The sequence below is a fragment of the Penicillium cataractarum genome (assembly GCF_028827025.1).
Source record: "Penicillium cataractarum strain IBT 29864 chromosome Unknown utg000007l, whole genome shotgun sequence".
NCBI classification, from domain to species: Eukaryota; Fungi; Ascomycota; class Eurotiomycetes; order Eurotiales; family Aspergillaceae; genus Penicillium; species Penicillium cataractarum.
Window position 1 is genome coordinate 93214 of NW_026622743.1, and position 18358 is coordinate 111571.

General features: G+C 49.7%; 3 protein-coding genes across 3 annotated transcripts; all 3 read left to right on the plus strand.

The window, feature by feature from the left end:
* Positions 1-599: 599 nt before the first annotated feature.
* Positions 600-1512, plus strand: N7496_007675 (dienelactone hydrolase family protein; the record flags this gene model as incomplete). The annotated part of the gene is made up of 3 exons (XM_056700594.1): positions 600-699; positions 779-826; positions 905-1512. The coding sequence occupies 3 exons, from the start codon at positions 600-602 to the stop codon at positions 1510-1512; spliced, it is 756 nt and encodes a 251-aa protein (XP_056552657.1).
* A 726-nt stretch (positions 1513-2238) lies between these two features.
* Positions 2239-5398, plus strand: N7496_007676 (uncharacterized protein; the record flags this gene model as incomplete). Its single annotated transcript, XM_056700595.1, has 2 exons — positions 2239-2448; positions 2501-5398. The coding sequence occupies 2 exons, from the start codon at positions 2239-2241 to the stop codon at positions 5396-5398; spliced, it is 3108 nt and encodes a 1035-aa protein (XP_056552658.1).
* A 7110-nt stretch (positions 5399-12508) lies between these two features.
* N7496_007677 (putative C6 finger domain protein) lies at positions 12509-13888 on the plus strand (the record flags this gene model as incomplete). Its single annotated transcript, XM_056700596.1, has 3 exons — positions 12509-12626; positions 12815-13159; positions 13248-13888. The coding sequence occupies 3 exons, from the start codon at positions 12509-12511 to the stop codon at positions 13886-13888; spliced, it is 1104 nt and encodes a 367-aa protein (XP_056552659.1).
* Between the last annotated feature and the right edge of the window lie 4470 nt (positions 13889-18358).

Consider the following 18358-nt stretch of genomic DNA (forward strand, 5'->3'; position numbering starts at 1 on the left):
GTTCAAGCTCTATTGTACAATTACAATAAACTCACAGTGCCTTTGCGACAATCAATGATAGTCATTTTTTGTTCAAATTAGGATGCATATATTCTTCGTAGACTGAAGTATATATTCCTGCACTGTGCACCTCTTACAAGTCCAATTCCGCCCGTTTACCACCTCCACTGAATTTAAACATCCCACGTGTTACTCGATGGCAAATTTCAAATTCTAGATCACCAAGGGCATGCCACTATTCTAACTTTATGGTCGCACTAGGTAGGATTCCGGGGGATCCTGTTTCTTCCGTTGGGATTGCCGACGCTCCGATGACGTCGACTGGCGGGGTAACCCCCCGACTTCCACTTCGATCGCAAAATATCAAGACGACTGCTTCACCTCCCTCCAGCTCTTTAACCACCTCAATTGCCCGATTGGTACGTGATCCAACCACCAGTGATCCCGGTCAATCTCTCTATATCTAACAAACCGAACCCCTCGGTAGCTCGCTTCGAAATACCTTCTCCCCCTCCCCCATTTATTACATACTCGGCAAAAATGTCTGGAATCAGCAAAGCGTGCTGCTCGTTCGTTTCCCCAATGCGCGCCTTTGCAGGATGGCGGGCAACCTGGCTGACCCGTCACAGAATCCCCCCGTCGTGTCCAAGGGATACCAGGCCAAGGGTGCTTACCAGACCATCAATGGCCTGAAGACCTGTGAGTGAGATGAAGATAATGTGCTGGAGGAGGAGAGGGTTTGGAAATAGAGCAGTCTGGGGCTGATTCTCTTCCACAGATGTCACTGGCCCCGAGTCGGCCACCAAGGCCATTCTGGTGGTATACGGTAAGTGTGATCTCTCTCACAGAATTCCAAGATCTGGGATCCACAATTGGCTCACCGTCCCTGATTTCTGACGCCCAGATATCTTCGGGTTCTTCGACCAAACCATTCAGGGTGCCGATATCCTGGCTACTTCGAACGAGCAGAAATATCGCGTCTTCATGCCTGATTTCTTTGAAGGCAGCCCCGCAGATATCTCCTGGTACCCCCCGACCACCGACGAGCACAAGAAGCTCCTCGGCAACTTCTTCTCAACCCAAGCTGCCCCGCCCAAGACCTTGTCCAAGATCCCCAACATTGTGGCCGAGGCCAACAAGCTCGCACCCGGCGGTGCCTTCTCCTCCTGGTCCATCCTAGGCTTCTGCTGGGGTGGTAAAATTGCTGCGCTGTCGGTGGGTGCTGATAACAAGCTCTTCAAGGCGGCCGCCCAAGCACACCCTGCGATGGTCGACCCTAACGACGCAAAGAGCGTGAACGTGCCGTTTGCGATGCTGGCCTCCAAGGATGAGCCTGCGAGCGATGTCTCTGCGTTCAAGGCTAACCTGAAGGTCCCCAACCACGTCGAGACCTTCTCGACTCAGATCCACGGCTGGATGGCTGCTCGCTCGGACCTGGAGGACCCTGAGGTGCGTAAGGAATACGAGCGTGGCTACAAGACGGTGCTCGAGTTCTTCCACCAGCACTCTTGATTGTGAGTGGTGTTAAAAGTAGAAAGAAATGCCCTCAATGAAAATGAAATGCCTAGTTCTATATGAGTATCAGCTATACATGGGTGTTTTGATATATACTCGCCCTGCAGAAGGCGAATGTTGAACCGATCGTCGATCTACACCTAGGTAGTGCAAACATTATTGCAGCAGTATCGATTCTTGTACTCCCTAATTGATTTGATTGTTTTGACTAACCGATCAAAGCATACAGTATTGCGTGCTTATAGAATGTTCTATCTAGTTGAACACCATACAGTGGCAGTTCACAAGTCTGGAAGTAGAGAGACGATTCAACGTGATATGCTTCTACATACACCCTTTTGGGGGGGGAAGATACTCCTAGATGTCTTTTACATAGTGTTTCTTGACGGAATCTAACATTCAAACCTATAAAACTCCGTACATCTGCTCTCTCGGTATGTTGAAGTCGGACAAAACTCGGAAACTCCGCTTTTCCCGCGTTGCCGTCACATCCACCGTCCAACCCCAAAACAGATTCAAGATCCGCCGTGTGCCGAGGGAGCCGAAGATCAGCAACCTTGAAGTCCTACCTTATTTTGAACTGCTCGATATTTAATGTGCTAATCTTTCTGACCTTCTCCCGCAGTTTTAGACCTCTGTGTCGATTGTGATTTGAAAGCTGCTTGGGGGTAAGAGTGGCCAGTTGGGTTTCGCCGATGGTCTGACAATCGCAGGGATCCTCTGATGTCATTCATTTTTGGACGTCGCCGGTCGCAATCAGACGCGGCCACCGACCACGCTGATGCCGGCTTCAGAAGATCAAGTCAAGAGTGCCATTCACCCTCGGGCGCTTATCGGGACGAGGCGACCGATTCGGGAATCCTTCATGGCTTATTTCGCAAGCGCAGTGATAGCGCCCTGTCTTTAGATTCGACTAAGGATACCCGGAAACAGGCAAGCCCTTCCACTGAAACATGTTAGTATATATCACTAATCAAGCTCCTAGAGTCGAGACAAAGGACAGCAACCAGATACCAAGGACCTTCCAGTACGGGAAAGAGGGCGCGATGCGAATCGGCGAGGATCTAGAGATTCTACTCCCAGTACTTCATCAGGAAGAGGAAGCCCTGACCCCCATTGTGCAGCGGCGCATAGCGAACCCAAACAGCCGGGAAACATTCAAGACTACCTGGACTATCGACTCGAAAAGGCGGGTCTGCCGGAGGACAGTACTGATCCCAAGGTCTCCTCGGAGCATGGGTCGGTTCTAACCAAGAAAGATGTCAAAGCACTTCTTTCCGGGGCACCTCATTTCATGCTGGAGCGAGGCAAACATGGTCGTTGGTACCCACAAGTCATCTTTCCCTGGGATGACCACAATCCTTCCATCCAACGCATGTTGGACCGCAAGCCCCTCGCTCATGCATCGTTCACACTGTGTACGTTACATGCTCATCTACCAGTTCCCGACGACTGGGCCGTGAAAGGGGGCGTACCTATCCCTCTGCAAGACTGGCATCGGTCGGGGGCTTTCAAAAGAGCTGCGTTCGACGTTGGAGTCTTTGAAGTTCCGAATATGCTGGGAAACAATGGCAAGGAGCCGGGCACTATCGGCTTTCGCAATTTCCTGGAGCTTTCTAATGCGGACCTGCTGAAATACACTGGGCCCGAACTACCCAGAGAGCCCTTCAATATGCAACGGGTCTCGTCACTTCCTGCCACTGAAGCGTTTGAGCTGATGGATCAGTATAACAAACCATATTCCCAATGTCTTAGTGGCGCCGTATTCGACCGGCGCAAGCTCATCAAGGACGGCCCCCCTGGATGGAAGCGCATTGGCGTGCGAGATGTCAATATCAGATATCTCGTCCAGCGTCTCGACCAATTACGACAGTTGCGCCTCGATGTACTCCGCCAAGGGTCAACTATCACCATTCTAGACGTTGAGTCGCCACATGAACTTCATAACATCCTGCATACACACTTCCTCCATCCTCACCCACCTCCCGCAGATGTGCTGCCAGGTCATCCACAAAGCCTGAAATCTCAGATCAAAACATTAGCAACGGTCCTAGCAACCCCCGGGGCCTGGATTGATTTCAGTCTGCCCGAGTGGCGATTCCGCGCCGGTCAAATCCTGTGGGAGACTCCTCCTCATGGAGATGGAGATTGCGTGGAGTCTAATGATTGTTCTGCTGGGACGACTAAACAACCGTGGGTCAATGCTGGCATGGAGCGAAAGTGGCTGCTCATTCAGATTCTCCTGGCTGCAGAGCTTCTGTTCCGTCTCGATGCTTTCGTTCGCGTAGGCATGTTGCATGATCCCCATGGAGGCCTGATAACGACGCAAGAGCTCCATCATTTTGATCAACTTCGAGAGGGAAAAGTGAACTGGGATCTCATCTTTGTGCGCCGCTTCCTCGACAATCTCGATATTACTTGCGATTCGACTCCATCCTCGCCAGCCGGTGGTAGCTCGTCATCGTCAACGATCGAAAAGCTGCCTACGAAACCCCGTCGCTTTTCTCTTTTCGATTCCATCACTCGTCGCATCTCGTCTATGCAGGAGGCTGACGTGCGGTCTGCTTGGGAGTGTCGTATCAGTTCCCCGTATGTGCGGCAACAGCTGGAGGGCTTGTATGTCTTTGCGGAGAACATTGGTTGGCCGAAGGTCGCAGCTCTCAGATCCCACTTTGAACAGATATGCCAAAGTGGAAAGGACGTGTTCACTCCAGTGGTGAATACAGATGACCTGTCCAGCCATGGGACAAGATCTGAAGACGTTATCAAGACTACCCTGGTGAAAAACGATATGTACACCCGCAGTCGGTGCCGTCGCAGCGTTAAGCTGCGGAGTTTGTCTGACGAGGACAAGGACCCTCATGCATCTGAAGTCCTTGGCTGGATCTCTCGAAGCTGGCTTTCAGGTCTCGTCATTCCTGGCGAGGCAATCTGCCATCTGCTGATTGGAACGCTCTTGGAAAATGATGCCGATGCGATCGAACGACTGGGGCCTACAGCAAATCTCTACGGCGGCTTTGTCTATGATAGTCGCAGTTATTGGAGCAAGGCCAGTATTGTGGGACGTGTTCTATCTAGCCTAGATGGAGCCAGAACTTGTATGGGCTGGGTGGGCAGCGATGTTCTTCCCCGCGACGAGACGACGTTTGAGCCACTGGCCGACGGTTGGCTCGAAGTCCCTATGCAAAAAGCCCTTCGCGGTCCTGGAAAGTCGCGCATCAAGCAAGGTGGGAAATTGGCAATGGAGTCGACGCCGCTCGGAACGGGAGACATTACGGCAGACTCGTTTACACTGCCGGTCGATCGACCTGCATCTGCGTCTACGCCAGAGGTGAAACTGATCAAGTTGACCTTGTCGGTTCGCTCCCAATGCAAGCGAGGCCTCACGGTCAGCGATCAGGCTTCGTTATCCTTCTCCCTCCAGAGCGCAGACGTATCATCCCCGACTACAGCCTCGTTCGCACTGAGTTATAATGTGCGCTTCATTTCCGCCCACGAGTGTCGGCGACCACGGGGTGTTGCTGCCCGCCACAAGGACTGTTCTGGTCTTCACGACAAGCAGCAGGAGGAGTCGGCGACACCTGACTGGAACCAGTTCAAGCGTCTACCAGGTCACCCACTACACCGGTCATTCCGATACCAACATGTTTCCCTTGACGCTCTCCCACAACTCCCCGCACCGACCCCCGCACTTGATGGAGATCCCGAGTTTCTAGTTATCGATGCGCGCGGATGCCGAGTGAACGAGACTTTCGCACGGGCATGGTGCGCCTCCGTTGGCTGCCATGCTCTGATCGGTCGCGTGGGGAGGACGTGCGTGGCTTGTTGTGTGAGGGAGGCAAGGGCAATCGATGTACCGGTGGTGGTGCGAGTGGGCGAGTGAGCTGGTCTAGGAGAACCGAGCATCTGCGACCTGCAATCGGTGGATATTGGTGGAGTGGTTTGAGGGCAGCTGAATACCGTCATTTTGGGTCTATCGAGGCCAATGGAGGTGGTTTTCTGCCTGTAATGAGTGATGATCAATTCCCCATCTCGTGCGCATTCTCCGCAGTGGCAAACACATTGCCAGGGGCTGAGAAGTATGAGCAACAGCAACAATTAAGGCCATGGTTTTCACGATATGCGCAAATTTTTATAGCGCACTCTCTGTTTTTATGTAGTAATGTATAGAAAAAAGAGTATCGCATAAGATATGAAATGATACGAAAGGGGGATATTGTTCATGTTCTCAGTGTTTTTTTTCCATGTAGTGTTGAAAGGGACACGCCTAGCAGAAGGGGATGCCAATACTGTACAAGTGTACAGTAGTACTTTGTCTTGAAGCGAAGGGTGCTATCATCAGCCTCAATCTCCACCGTCCATCAGGTCTTCTCGAAGGAATCCATGCTAGATGACTTCATTCGTCGGGTGAGCAACCCTGCGCAAGCCATAGTACCACATTCAGCGGGGTCATGCCCCTTTTCAGAAATGCAACGGCGTTTTTGCGGCTTTTTTTTATTTCGTTCTTCTATAGCTGCCCCCCTGGGCTTGGTTAGTATTGACTCGCGTGGGAAAGAAGACGTCAGTGAATACATAATCAAAAAGAAAATAGACTAGAACTCGGAATTTCCAACGGCTAACAATTAGCCGGGGGGTTTTGACCAACATCGAAATCGGTCGTGGACTCGTGGAAAATGCTTCGAGAAGGAGTGGGGAGGGGGGGCTTAGTAGGCTTCTCGAAGATCCAAAGGCTTTTCTCACGGAAATACCACCTTCTGCTTCGGCCACTATGAACCAGAAAAAGCACCCAAGACGTCAAAGCACAGTAGGCTCCATTTTGATAGCGAGGCGAGCCAATGAGGGGAGAGCGAGGGAAATTTTCCAGTGAGTTTTGGGAGGACGCGTAAGGCAGGTTGCAAGTTAAAAAGGAGGGACCCATACAAAGCAGCCGAGCACGGCCGAATAAGGTCAAGGGCCCGAAGATGGTGAAACAACTAAAATGGGGAGGGATGTCCCACCGGAGAGGGCTGAGATCGGATTTTCCGTGATGACATGAGATCTGGAATTCCGATTTTAATTTAATTTATCGTGTTTCTCCATACGGAGAACGGTTGAGATTGACTCCGTATTTAGTAGTTGCACGGAAAGGCACACGATCTATCTACTGATAGAGTCCAGTGAATGTGCCAGTGGAGCCTTAAAATGTAGACCATTGTGTACAGTATGTACATGCTCAACATGCTCAACAGGAAGTTAATAATAGTGCTCGATACGAGAATCCCCACCTACTAACAGTGATCCATGATATCTATGAGATCCTGAACCATGGACGACTCGAGCAATAGCTCAACAATCGTGGACAATAGCCATAAGCTTAATTTCGAGTCCATTGGAAAAGGACCAGACGGATAATGGTCACTCATGTTTGAAAGTATTGATTTTTTTCTATACCACCACCCCTGCGAAGAAGTTCTAGACTTTGTTCGTACTCCGTCGTATACATCTAGGCTTAAGATAAATATAACACGAAACGAGTGGAAAGTGTCCATCAAATATCGGAAAGATCGGACAAGGATCAAAATAAGGCTATGATGATACAGTCCAATCCTACTGCTGCGCAGCTAATGTTTAGTTGATCGTTGAGTCTCCCAAATGGCATTGCCGAACTCATCTCCGAACACTGAGACCTACGACTAACCTCGACGAGGCCAGAAAGATGCATATCCAACGGGCGCGATCATCCAAAAGAGGGTGAGGTCCGAAAGGATGCGCAATTGAGGACGGAGAGTGCCCGACTACTCTCTACGAGCTACTCCATATATGGATGACAGTGCAGAGCCCAACTAGATAGCCTGCAACCGAACTAGCATCGTCTGTAGTAAACTCGAGGGCCAGAACAGAAAAACGCCGTCGCGTCCTTCAAGTCGCCCCTTGGCGTTGCAGGAATGCACAAAATCCCGCGAAGCCCTGCCGGCACTTGATTTTGGCAGGCTGGGAGTATGGCTGCATGCTAGACCCGGACTAGTTTAGTGGGGGGGGGGGGGGGGGAAGAGAATCAAGAACAAGGCCGATGCTGGGGGTTTGGCGTTTGACTTTTGGGCTATTGACCGTTGGCTGGCAGCTGGGTAAGGTGATCTAACGTCAGACTGGACGCCGGAAATTTGCTGGGAGAAAATGGGGTTCTCTAGCATCCGGCATCGGTTAGACAGGTCACTCTTTACACTCGGAGAAGAATGTTGGGTGTACTCCGTACTCCATGACCCAAAGATAAGCCTAGAAGAATAGGTTTTCTTGGTCTCGGCACCCGCCGAAAACGCCCTAGGAAGGAGGATACTACTGTATGAAGTTTGTCGAACGACTTTGAGACCACATTATGTACCACTACCATGCTTCAAATTTGTTTCTTGGCCATGTCTCCAAATCAGAAACACCAACGTCCAAGATCTGAGCCAGCGTTGGACCCTTGTTTCATCACTCCGATCGACAGATGTTGGGTGGATTCGTCCAATGTTATCCAACCGAGGCCCGCCTCCTTTTTCCGGCCTCCTGTGGGACAATCGGAGAAGCATTCTCTTCTGGTACGATAGTACTGGTGTAAGTACAGTTCGCTTGTATGATGATGGTTAGTGCAAAGGGTGTCAGAGGGAAGTTGAAGTATATACTGAAAGTACCAAAGTGAGTCTATGTTCACATCAGATGTGCGTGCTTTCCGTATATACGGATATTGTCCGTTCTCATCCACTATCCTTTTGATCTCAGTGCAGAGGCCCTTGAGTTTGTTCCATGATAAGTTCGTATTCGGAGAAAGTGAATTACATGGGGCCTACAATGTACGGTTATCTCTGTACTGCTGGGTTTATTTTGCATCGCGTGCTCGATACTCGCCGCGTCAACATTTGTGTTTGCTTCTCCTGACTGGCAGTTCAACTAATGCACCCCGACCTCTTTGGATTTCGGGTTTATTGGCGCCCAATGAGACTCGACAATGTCCTTTCCCAAGGCCCGCGCTCGTCGATCTTTTACCTGAGTGCGCCGAGTACGCCGAGTGCGAGAGACGTTGCGGGGCTAATTGGCATGCCTGTACGGAGTACCTCAGTGTCGGAATTAATACGTCTTTGCCCCCCTCTTCTCCCCCCCCTTCAAAGAGACGGTCGAGCCACGGTGTCATTATTTCCACTTAAACTCCATATACACCACAGGCAACGGCGCAACGAAGAAAACGCCGCAGAAGTGTGTTCTGCAGGAGAATGGTGATGATTGGCTTCTTGTAGCAGGTAGCGGTGGGCTACACACCGTACGATGAAGATCGTGTCCACAAGTCCATTGTCAAAAGCAAATTAGAAGAGTGAAATTACACTCATAAAAAGCCACGCTGGCTGGGACACGTTTCAACTTCTACCAATAAATGCAACCGGTATGGAGGGGAGTCATTTCTATGAACAAAGAGGTGGAAAAGTAGCCATCGTCCACCCCCTTTTGGGCCTAATCTATAGACGTCATATCATGTACAGTACATATAGTACTCCTTATTCTTTTAGCGACTTAAATTTTTTTCCGGCTTAAGTTTAGTTCCCCAAGGAGGCAACAAATGAGCAAGTTTAACAACAGCAAACCGAGTCCGAGAGCCTCGTCAGACGTGACTGTCTCCCTATGGCTGTTATGCTGTTATGCTGTTATGCTGGCTCCATCGCTGATCTCGTCGGAAGGTCCCCCCAAAATCATACCAACAGGTCGAACTCCCCTCTTGGTTGGCTGGCCAGGCCTACTTAGTTCGTAGAAGTTTCCCCTTCTAACCCCATTTCCTGACTCCATGGAAGCTCGCTTGAGGCTTCGAAGAAGAAAAGAAGAACGATCTGAGAATCTCCCTCGTTCCGACGGGGGCGCCAAGGCCAAACCTGTAACACGCTACGGCGTTACAAGGATCCTTAATCAAACCTTGACGCTGGCCCCACATTAAAGAATGTGGGACCTTGTTACAGAATGGAAGAATGCAAGATCGCTTCTGCATGTTATCCACTGTCCACGATGAGCACAGGGCGTTGGGTCGCAGAAGTTAGGACCAAGGTGGCTATGGCAGAGTACTCAGTACTCAGTCAATCTCCCCTTGAGCCTATCGGACGGATATCCCAACTAGGGATCCCTACACCTTGTTCTGTAATTGGCAAATTATGTCATGATAAGTCCCTCGGTATACTCCGTGATTTTTCGACCGCGCTTCTCTTCCCCGTCTCAGCCTTGGATGGCCGCCCCATGGGCTCTGTCTTTTGTCCAGACCAGGATCGCTGGAGCCGATATGATTGAGATTGTCCGGATTGACTGGTTACTGGGGGGTCAACTCGTCCAAGGAACAGGCCCGCGTATTCCCCTTCGTACGGATTGACTGGATCGGTTGACTAAGGAGTTACGCCAGTTCTTATTGGTGAGCCCTCCACTCCATGGATCGTGGATTGTAAATGAAAATTTCCGCAGAAAAAGGAAGGAAAAGGAAAAAAAAAATATTAAACCGAATTTGGTTCACAGCCCCAGAACGATTGTTCTCGAAGGTGCAATAATGTGGCGGGCTCGATGTCATCGGCAAGCACTAGGGAAATTAAGCTATGCACAGTGGAAGCCCCAGAACGTGTCCGAGATTCGAAGGCAGACTAACGTGGAAAAATAAAATAAAAGCTTAAAGAAAGGGGGGGGGAGGAGGTTAGGTCGCACAACAAAGAAAGAAATTAAAAGATCTAAGCGTAAAAGAAGAAATGAAAAAGAAGTCAAGATAGAGAGAAATAAATCTAGAATTATTATACAAAAAAAAAGAAAAGCCCTCAAGTGTCCCATCACCCATTGCGTGTTTGTGCAGTTCTCGTATGAGCTGATACACATCAGCCGTGGACCCTGAAATCTGTTTTTAGTACCAATCAATCTGTGGTTCGTTCCTGGGCGATTCAATGAGGTTTTATTCGTGCAAATTTCCTCCAACAATTACAACAGTCGACAGCGCGGCGTACTCCGAGGGCTCAGGATTCAAACGGCTTTTTCATTTATACTATTATTATTTGCATAGAATGAGCTCATTTCCAGATTTGAATTCTACTCTTATAATCCCTCAAATCAAGGCTAAAATCCTGGGAGCTAGCTGCAAAGCACCCCTTCGAGAAGCGATCAAGGTTTCTAGCGATCACCTCCGAAATAACGACCAGAGACAGGAAGGTTTCTTTGGGTCGAATGGATCCGAGGAACAACAAGCTTATTGGTCGCAGCTGCCGACCTATGCTTTCATCGCCAATCAGTTAGCCGGGGGGGGGGGGGGGGGGCTTGATGGAAGAATTCCCCAGTTCATCAAGGATTGACAGGTGTATCTCTCCTGGCTCTAAACCCAACGTGGGAACTGCGCGACCCAACTTCCAACACTTTGAACACCCACTCTGACCCCACTGTGTCAGGGCTCCCAGACCATGGTTCTTCGACTCTACCTCATTTGCCATGAACCGGCTCTGAGAAGGGGGGTCGGGTCTATCATACGCAATCAGGGGCTTCTGGGGGTTTAGCTAATCGATCGGCTTCTGGCCAGAATAATGCAAAATATGCATGCCCCTCCCAAGTAGTACCGAGTGTTTAAAAAAAGAAACAATTAGGATGGGGTAGAAAATCTATGAAACCAGATATGAGAAGGAAAAAAAAAGAGAAAAAAAAAAACGTATCCCTAGCAAGGAAGCAAGATCTGGCGCATTTCATCGTAACCATAATAGCTTGAAACTATTCTCCAATTACCTTCAAAGTATAAAGGTTAACCTCGTGAGGAAGTTCTTCCCGGATGGGCCCCTGAGTTGGGTCTGAGATCATCGTTGTGGTCCATGACAATGACCTGCAGTTGATTTGGGTTAAGTCGATACATCCGTGTTGGTCCTAGTGTCGGTATGATGCAGAGCCACCTTGTTCCACGTACGGTGGGATATACATTGTGAAATCAAATAAAAAATTAAAAATTAAAAAAATCAGAAATCAAGAGGAAAAAAAACCAAAACCAGCCTTTGGGCGTTTCACCCCGCGATTAGCTTCCTGTCTCTTCATGTCTATAGGATATCCTCGACCTTCCTTCTCCCTTCTCTGTTCCTTCCACAGTCCACTTCATACACTCCTTTGGTCTTTTTTATTTCTCTTTTGCTTATTCTACTTCATTTTTCTTCTTTTTTTTTTCTAATCTTTTTCTGGGTGTTATTCGTTTTACCTGTTCCCTTTTTGCCCGATCTCAATACTTGCATCAAGATACCATCTTAGACCCTAAAACGTCTATTGGCCTCCCTCCCCCAAAACCCAAAACCCTCTTCCTCCCACCCCCCTTTCATCAAGGCTCAAGCACTCTAATTACTATAATTACCATTGATTAATTGGCAATTACTGGGCTTAACCGGGGTTCGTGGACCCAAACTGCAGTCAATCTATCCTCGACCATCCACATCTTCTATCGCTACCAGTGCGTCTGGCGACGAAACATACTACGACCACTCAGAAACTCGCACATTCATACTCATACCCTGATACTCAAGCGCGCATACCTCCGACTACGACTGTCACTACCAACGGCGACTGGCGACTTTGCGACTTGTGACGTTACGATTGCGGGCCCCTCCTTCCCCCCTCCCTCTCTCCTCTTGACGCTGTACGACAACGTCGCTCTGAAACGCGCGCAATATCCTTCCTGGTCCAGTGTGGCGCAAGGTGGACCTAAGGGCTTAAGCAACTTTAGAGTGTCCTGTCGGACCATCGTCACCATCCGAAAGGTGCGACTCCTCGGCTACGCAGCCTTTCTCGGTCCCCCAGTCTCTTTTCTCTCTCGCGCGCAAAGAGTGCCTGTATGACCTGGCATCTCTTGAATCTGCAATTTCCCCGGATCACGCTTAGAGGCAGTTTCACTCTAACTGCCTAATACCCCTCCCCTCCCCAAAAAAGAGGGTACCCTTTCTTGCAAGCGAAGCGCTATTGATGCGCTTCGGGCCGGTGCGGTGATAAGAGCTCGCTCCTGGGAGCTATGCCCGCGGTCATCGAGGAGATGGATACAACATCAAACTTACAAGCTGCTATGGATGCAAGCGCGGCTGATAAAAAGCGCAACAAGTTGGGTTATCATCGGACATCTGTCGCTTGTGGTGAGTTCCCGGCTTCTCTCAACGGCAGCATTCATTTATAGTACTCTCTTGCCGGCTCTCTTCACATGTCCCGAGGCACTGTCGCGTGCCTCAAATGTGCAGACAAATATAGAGGACAACAAGAGTGCTGTATTGAATGCTGCTATCCATGCGATTTAGTTCTAGTTAAAGCTCATTCATTCTCACAGTACACTGCCGGCGCCGGAAGATCCGATGTTTAGTGGCAGCAGATGATGCTCAAGGGCGATGCGAAAATTGTATTCGATTGCGCAAAGAATGTCAATTTTTCCCTGTCGACCAACAACCTCCTGTGGAGAAGAAGTCGCGGCCCAGTTCGAGGCTAGATGCCGGTTCCGCAGACCCTTCAGTGACAACGCCAATGTCCTTGTCGTCATCGCCCACGAGCTTGAACCCTGACTCGGTAGAAGCATTCTATCCATATGCTCAAGTGCCTATGAACGCTTCATCCGGAGATATGGCGGCTTTCAACCCCGGCGCATTTGCGGCGACTCAGATGCCAGGATTTACACCTGGTACGTTTGCACCTTATATACGTGGATTATTACCGGGCAGCAACTGCTCAAGTCAACTTATCAGCCAGACTAACTCGACATTTACTAGATCGACCTCTGGCACCGGGAGAATTTTCCGGAATGCCCACGATGGAAGGCGGAGTTGCATGGGATGAATTCACCACGATATCAGACCCACAAATGTTGGCCACGATGGCCGCAAACAAAGGCCAGATGATGAATTTGACACCAAATGCCTGGAATACCGCAGCAGTACCAGCTGCAATGTCTCCCGGTTCACCCATGTCCGGCGCATCACCAATGACTGGCCATGCGCAGCCGATGAACCCCGGACCAGCTTATGCGATGCAACCTGACGGATCAGTCTGGCCAGTACCGCCACAACCATCAAGGGCAATGAGTTACCCAGGACAAGACATGGGTCCTTCATACTCCGGTCACTTTCAACCGCAAATGGCCCCGGACCTCAAACGGAGGATGACTACACCTGCCCATCCAAGCGCCTCCCTTGCTCCCGCTGGGCATACATCGGACGTGCAAGTGCCTCCAGGCGCGGTCCCCTATCAGGCTCAGGCCGGTATGGGCTTCACACAATGGCCTCAAATGAATGCCATGCCTAGTGGGATGGGAGTGGTACCGTACCCAATGTATACTGGCGACGTCTCACAACAACAATACGCTCACGCTCCGATGGGCCACCCAGGACAGCCAGGAAGATCGGGGCCTTGACAACAACCTCTTTTCCCCGCACCCTATTCAGTTCTCGATTCCCAATTTTTCCTATTTTCCAATTCTCGCATTTCTTCGGGCTCGACTTTGGGACTGGGTTTATCTTTTTCAAACCTACTTTCATTCGTGCCCGTGGTTTCGTCACGTTATACCACGCACATACCTAGACGGCTTGCTTCATTTCTAATACCCCGTGGGATACACATTTTGTTGGCTTTTGTTATCTTTTGTCTTTCGCCTTATCCTCATACACCGTGGCGGGTCTGCTTTGCAGATGGTCATTAGCGGGCGCAAAGGGTTTTTGGGTGGCATTTTCCGTTTGATTCTCTCATGGCATGGCCCAACCTTTTTTTCCTTTCTATTTCCTCTTTCGGTCGTCCGTGTGGGCTTTTTATGCCCCGAGGACTACCATCTTCTTTTCTCTTCTCTCCTCTTACCCTTTGTCATTCATGTTAGGTTCCATTTTTTGATCTTGCATGTTCGTCTCTTGGCTGGCTCTCCTTGACTTGGAGCTTTGATTTCTCCAACCTTCATTCTTCATTCGGAAGACTTTTTTCTGGCATCATATAGACTTTCCTTTTTCCTCCCATTATATATTCCTTTTTTTCTCTTCTCTTCATATTCTTTCAGCCCTTCTCTTCTCGAATACCCTCTTTTCATGCATCTTTCGTCTTATCTCTCTTCTGTTGATCCAGTTTCTACCGAGATTCCCACACATTTTATCCTCCTTTTATGCGTGATCTGATTGTATCCATCAAATTTCTCTTTCATTTAGTTCAGGGCCCAAGTTTCGCACCAAGTGGGGTGGACCTCGGTTGAAGAATCGACAAGGATACTCATAGTATATAACATGGAAGTGCACGATTGCGACCCAGCAAGGCAAATTCCGCAGGCAAACACTGAAACACTCGCTGGCGATAAGAATGGATGCTGGGTTGAGATTACACCAACGTAATGAAGCGCCGGCTTTTATCAACTCACCGAGATATCCAGTCAAAGTCACGATATCGATTGGGGTTTATCACGGATTCTGAGAGGAATTGCATGTTGTACATATTACATTCTATATATGGAACTGGATCCAAGATATTACTTTGATAACACAATCACTTCTGTTGGTTGGAATTGAGATACCCTTTTCCCCTGTTATATTGTTATGCACATGATATTGATTGGGTACAAAGTATATTTTAACCACAGCTGATAGCCATGTAGGATCCCCCCTGTTGAGGTCCGCATCCCGAAATCGGACCGAGGATTGTGATAAAAAATCTAGAGATCAACATATCGCCATATCCATATCTATGATGAGCTCCGTCATCGTCGTCATCACATCGTTCCTCCACCCACCGAACCACTACGGCAACTACTCAACTTCCTTAGCTTTAATATCTCAAAATTAGAAATCATCATAGATTTTGTCGCTATCTCGCAGCCACTACTCTACTCCGCAAAGCCACACAATCCCAAAAGAGCCCCGTGCTTCTGGTGAGAAGAATTGAAGGCCAATTGATAGGCCGCAAGGGTCTCCCTCGGCGTCGCTCTGGGATAAATGGTTGAGCTGTATCTCCGATAACGGCCCAACCCATGAACGAGGCAACTGACATCCCAGGTCCCAGGGCTGTGCTGTCGGACACACTGGCCTGTCACAGACCGAGTCTTCTAGGAATAGACAGACTGATTTTATAGATCGGGTCGGCCCATGCTTATCCCGCAAGGGGCTGCAGAGAGATGCGACGTTTTGATAGGTTCCTGGGGAGGGCTGATCCTGATAATCAGACTACCGGACTGAAGTGTCTTTCTCCTCGGAGCTGGGTCAAGCACGTCTGTATGTTGGTCTAGCCCCCCTCTCCTTAGCCGAGGCTGAACCCTGTCAGTGTCAGTTGCTAGGAGATGCAAACCCTGATGATGCCCTTGCATGTTGAGCCTATCTTCGTTGAACACGGTTGAGTTTATGCCTGATACACATGTCATATCTACTGAAGTGGTCGACACATCGAAACGGAGTTATCAGCCGTATCTTGGGGTGATGCGCAGGAACCACCACGAACACAAGATAAGAGTCGATCTTGGCTGACTCGTAGTTCAACGCTTCTTCCGTTGAGGTCCCAGTTTTCCCCGGAAGATCCGTCGGACCAAAAGGACTCTGGGGTCAGAAATCTGGAGAATGAGATAGCAAGAAGTGGACACCGGAGTGGGACGGTGGATCTGTATGTCTTCCGTTTAGGGATCCCAGCGGTGAACACTGAATTATCTATCAGGCCATCAATTAAGCAATCAGAGGATCGGAATCCTCGAGAGTATCGGGAGATGTTCGATGATAGGTCTCAACGAAACCGACCGAGGGATCCGATATAGGACGATAGGGGGAGCAAGGTTATGGTGTGCGTCACTTAGGTCCCCAATTTTGTGCATGGATTTCTTAATTTCTTGAACAGGGGGCCGGTCTTATCTCTTGAGAGTGAGCCAAATAGAGAAAAAACCGAAAGGGTTGGAGATATGCAGACTTATCTGTGGTGGTGGTGGTGGTCCCTGCACTTTGGCGACGATATTGTCGTATCAGCCAGGGATGGGCTTGGGTAGCGTCACGCCTTATCGAAACCGATTTGGATGATAACCACACGTCCTGCACTGTGAGCCAACTTATATATACTCCGTAGGATGACCGCTGCTCGTCCGATCTGGTCTTGCTTGGAGAGGGGTATTTTGCCTCTCTTCTTCCCTTTTTTTGCCTCTCTGGTTTGACCTTCTTTTTTTCTTTTTGACGCCCTAATATCATCTATCCCAACCTGCTGGGAAGGAAACTTTTTTTTTTTGGTTTACCACGGAAGATGGGAGTCTCGTATATTACCTATGCGCAGTGTCGGTTTTCTTTGCCTCCACGCTCCGTCGAGGGTTCTTCCTTCTCTCATATGCACTTCTGACCTTGTCCTCGTTCTCCCTGGCCCATTTCTTTCTTAACCGCTGAAGCCGCTCAGAAAAAAAAGGACCTGGATACATCCCCCCCCCCTTTTTTTTTCCCTTTCCCCCCGGTCTTCACTGTGGTCGGGGGGCCTGGACAACAACCCCAGTCCCGGTCCAAAGTACCTACTACCTTTCTGGGTATGATTGGCGTCAAACCGAGGGCTTACTGCAGGAGCGCCACGGCCCACTTGAAAGCTCTTGTGAGGCGATACTGACTCCCGATGCATACCGAAGGTTGTGAATGGTCAAGAGGCGACTTGTCCTTCAGCTGTCCCGCTTTACCAGCTTACCCAGCTGCCGAGCAGTATTAGGGCCGACCGATCATCACCCAGTATGGATCCCTCCTCGTCTCCGTTCTCCATTCAGTGTGCTCCGTACTATACATCCGTACGGGGAGTACGTTACGAAAAGCATGGAACAAGAATGGATACCCTCTATGGAAAACTTGTCTACGTCCTGTCCGTTATCAGAATCAGACCCATGGTGGGCAACAACAAGAACAATATGACTTTCACCCCCTGAGACATTCATCCAACCTCGGATCCGATTAAAGCAAGGACCAAGTATGATCTCCCCAAAAAGCAAGAAACCATGCGACCAGGAGAGAGATAAGATTCCCATCTCGCCGTGGGGATCCACATGCGCCATGCCCGGTTGAGTGTCTTCCGGTAGTCGGGGGATTATTAGCTGGCATCGATACCATTATCCCGCTAACTCCCTGCGAAACCAACCAAGCCTCTTGATTTCGAAGCGAGTATTGACTGTCTTCCCGACCCTCTGAGAAACGAATCGGCGCCTATCAGCAAATTGACCACGGCTAATTACTACGCTTGGCTTATCAGGGCTCGTTATCTCCAGCTATCTCCAGTTGGGCCTATCGGGACGATGCGTGGATTTCCCCCGACCTTTTGGTGGAGCTCTCCTCGTGGGGCCAAGAGCCTTAGACTCTAAGTCTAAGAGAAGTCTTGAGTCTAAGAGTTCTATGATGATCGAATGTCTCTCCCGTGCCTTGTCCTGACCCAACATCAGACCCTCCAACCGAGTGTAGCCTTGGATCGACGACCTGGAGAGAGGCCACATTCCAAGAATACTTCCAGGACTTTTGATGCTCCTGCTGCTTGCCTGCAGTCGTCTTATTCCTTTATTACCTGATCCGGTCATCATTCATCCACCCCCCACCTCGGCCGCCATGGGGGATGATTTCCAATCCGTCCAATGCCTGCTCATGCAGCCAATAAAGGAAATCACCAGTGACAATCCCAACACAATTAACACCAGCAGCGGCAGCAGTCATCTCTTGAACACATCTAACATGAAGGTACATGATCGACCTCGACAATGATCCTGCGAGAGGGCCGGAGGTGAGGACCGTCCCGTCTGGTGGCAAAAAGAGTGCAGGGTGCCTTGCCAGCCACGACGACAAAAAAAGTGGATGATGGAGGGGCTTGCAGTTTAGCCGTGGAATGTGAAATCATCCGCTTGCGCCTCCCCGCCAAAACCGTTCAG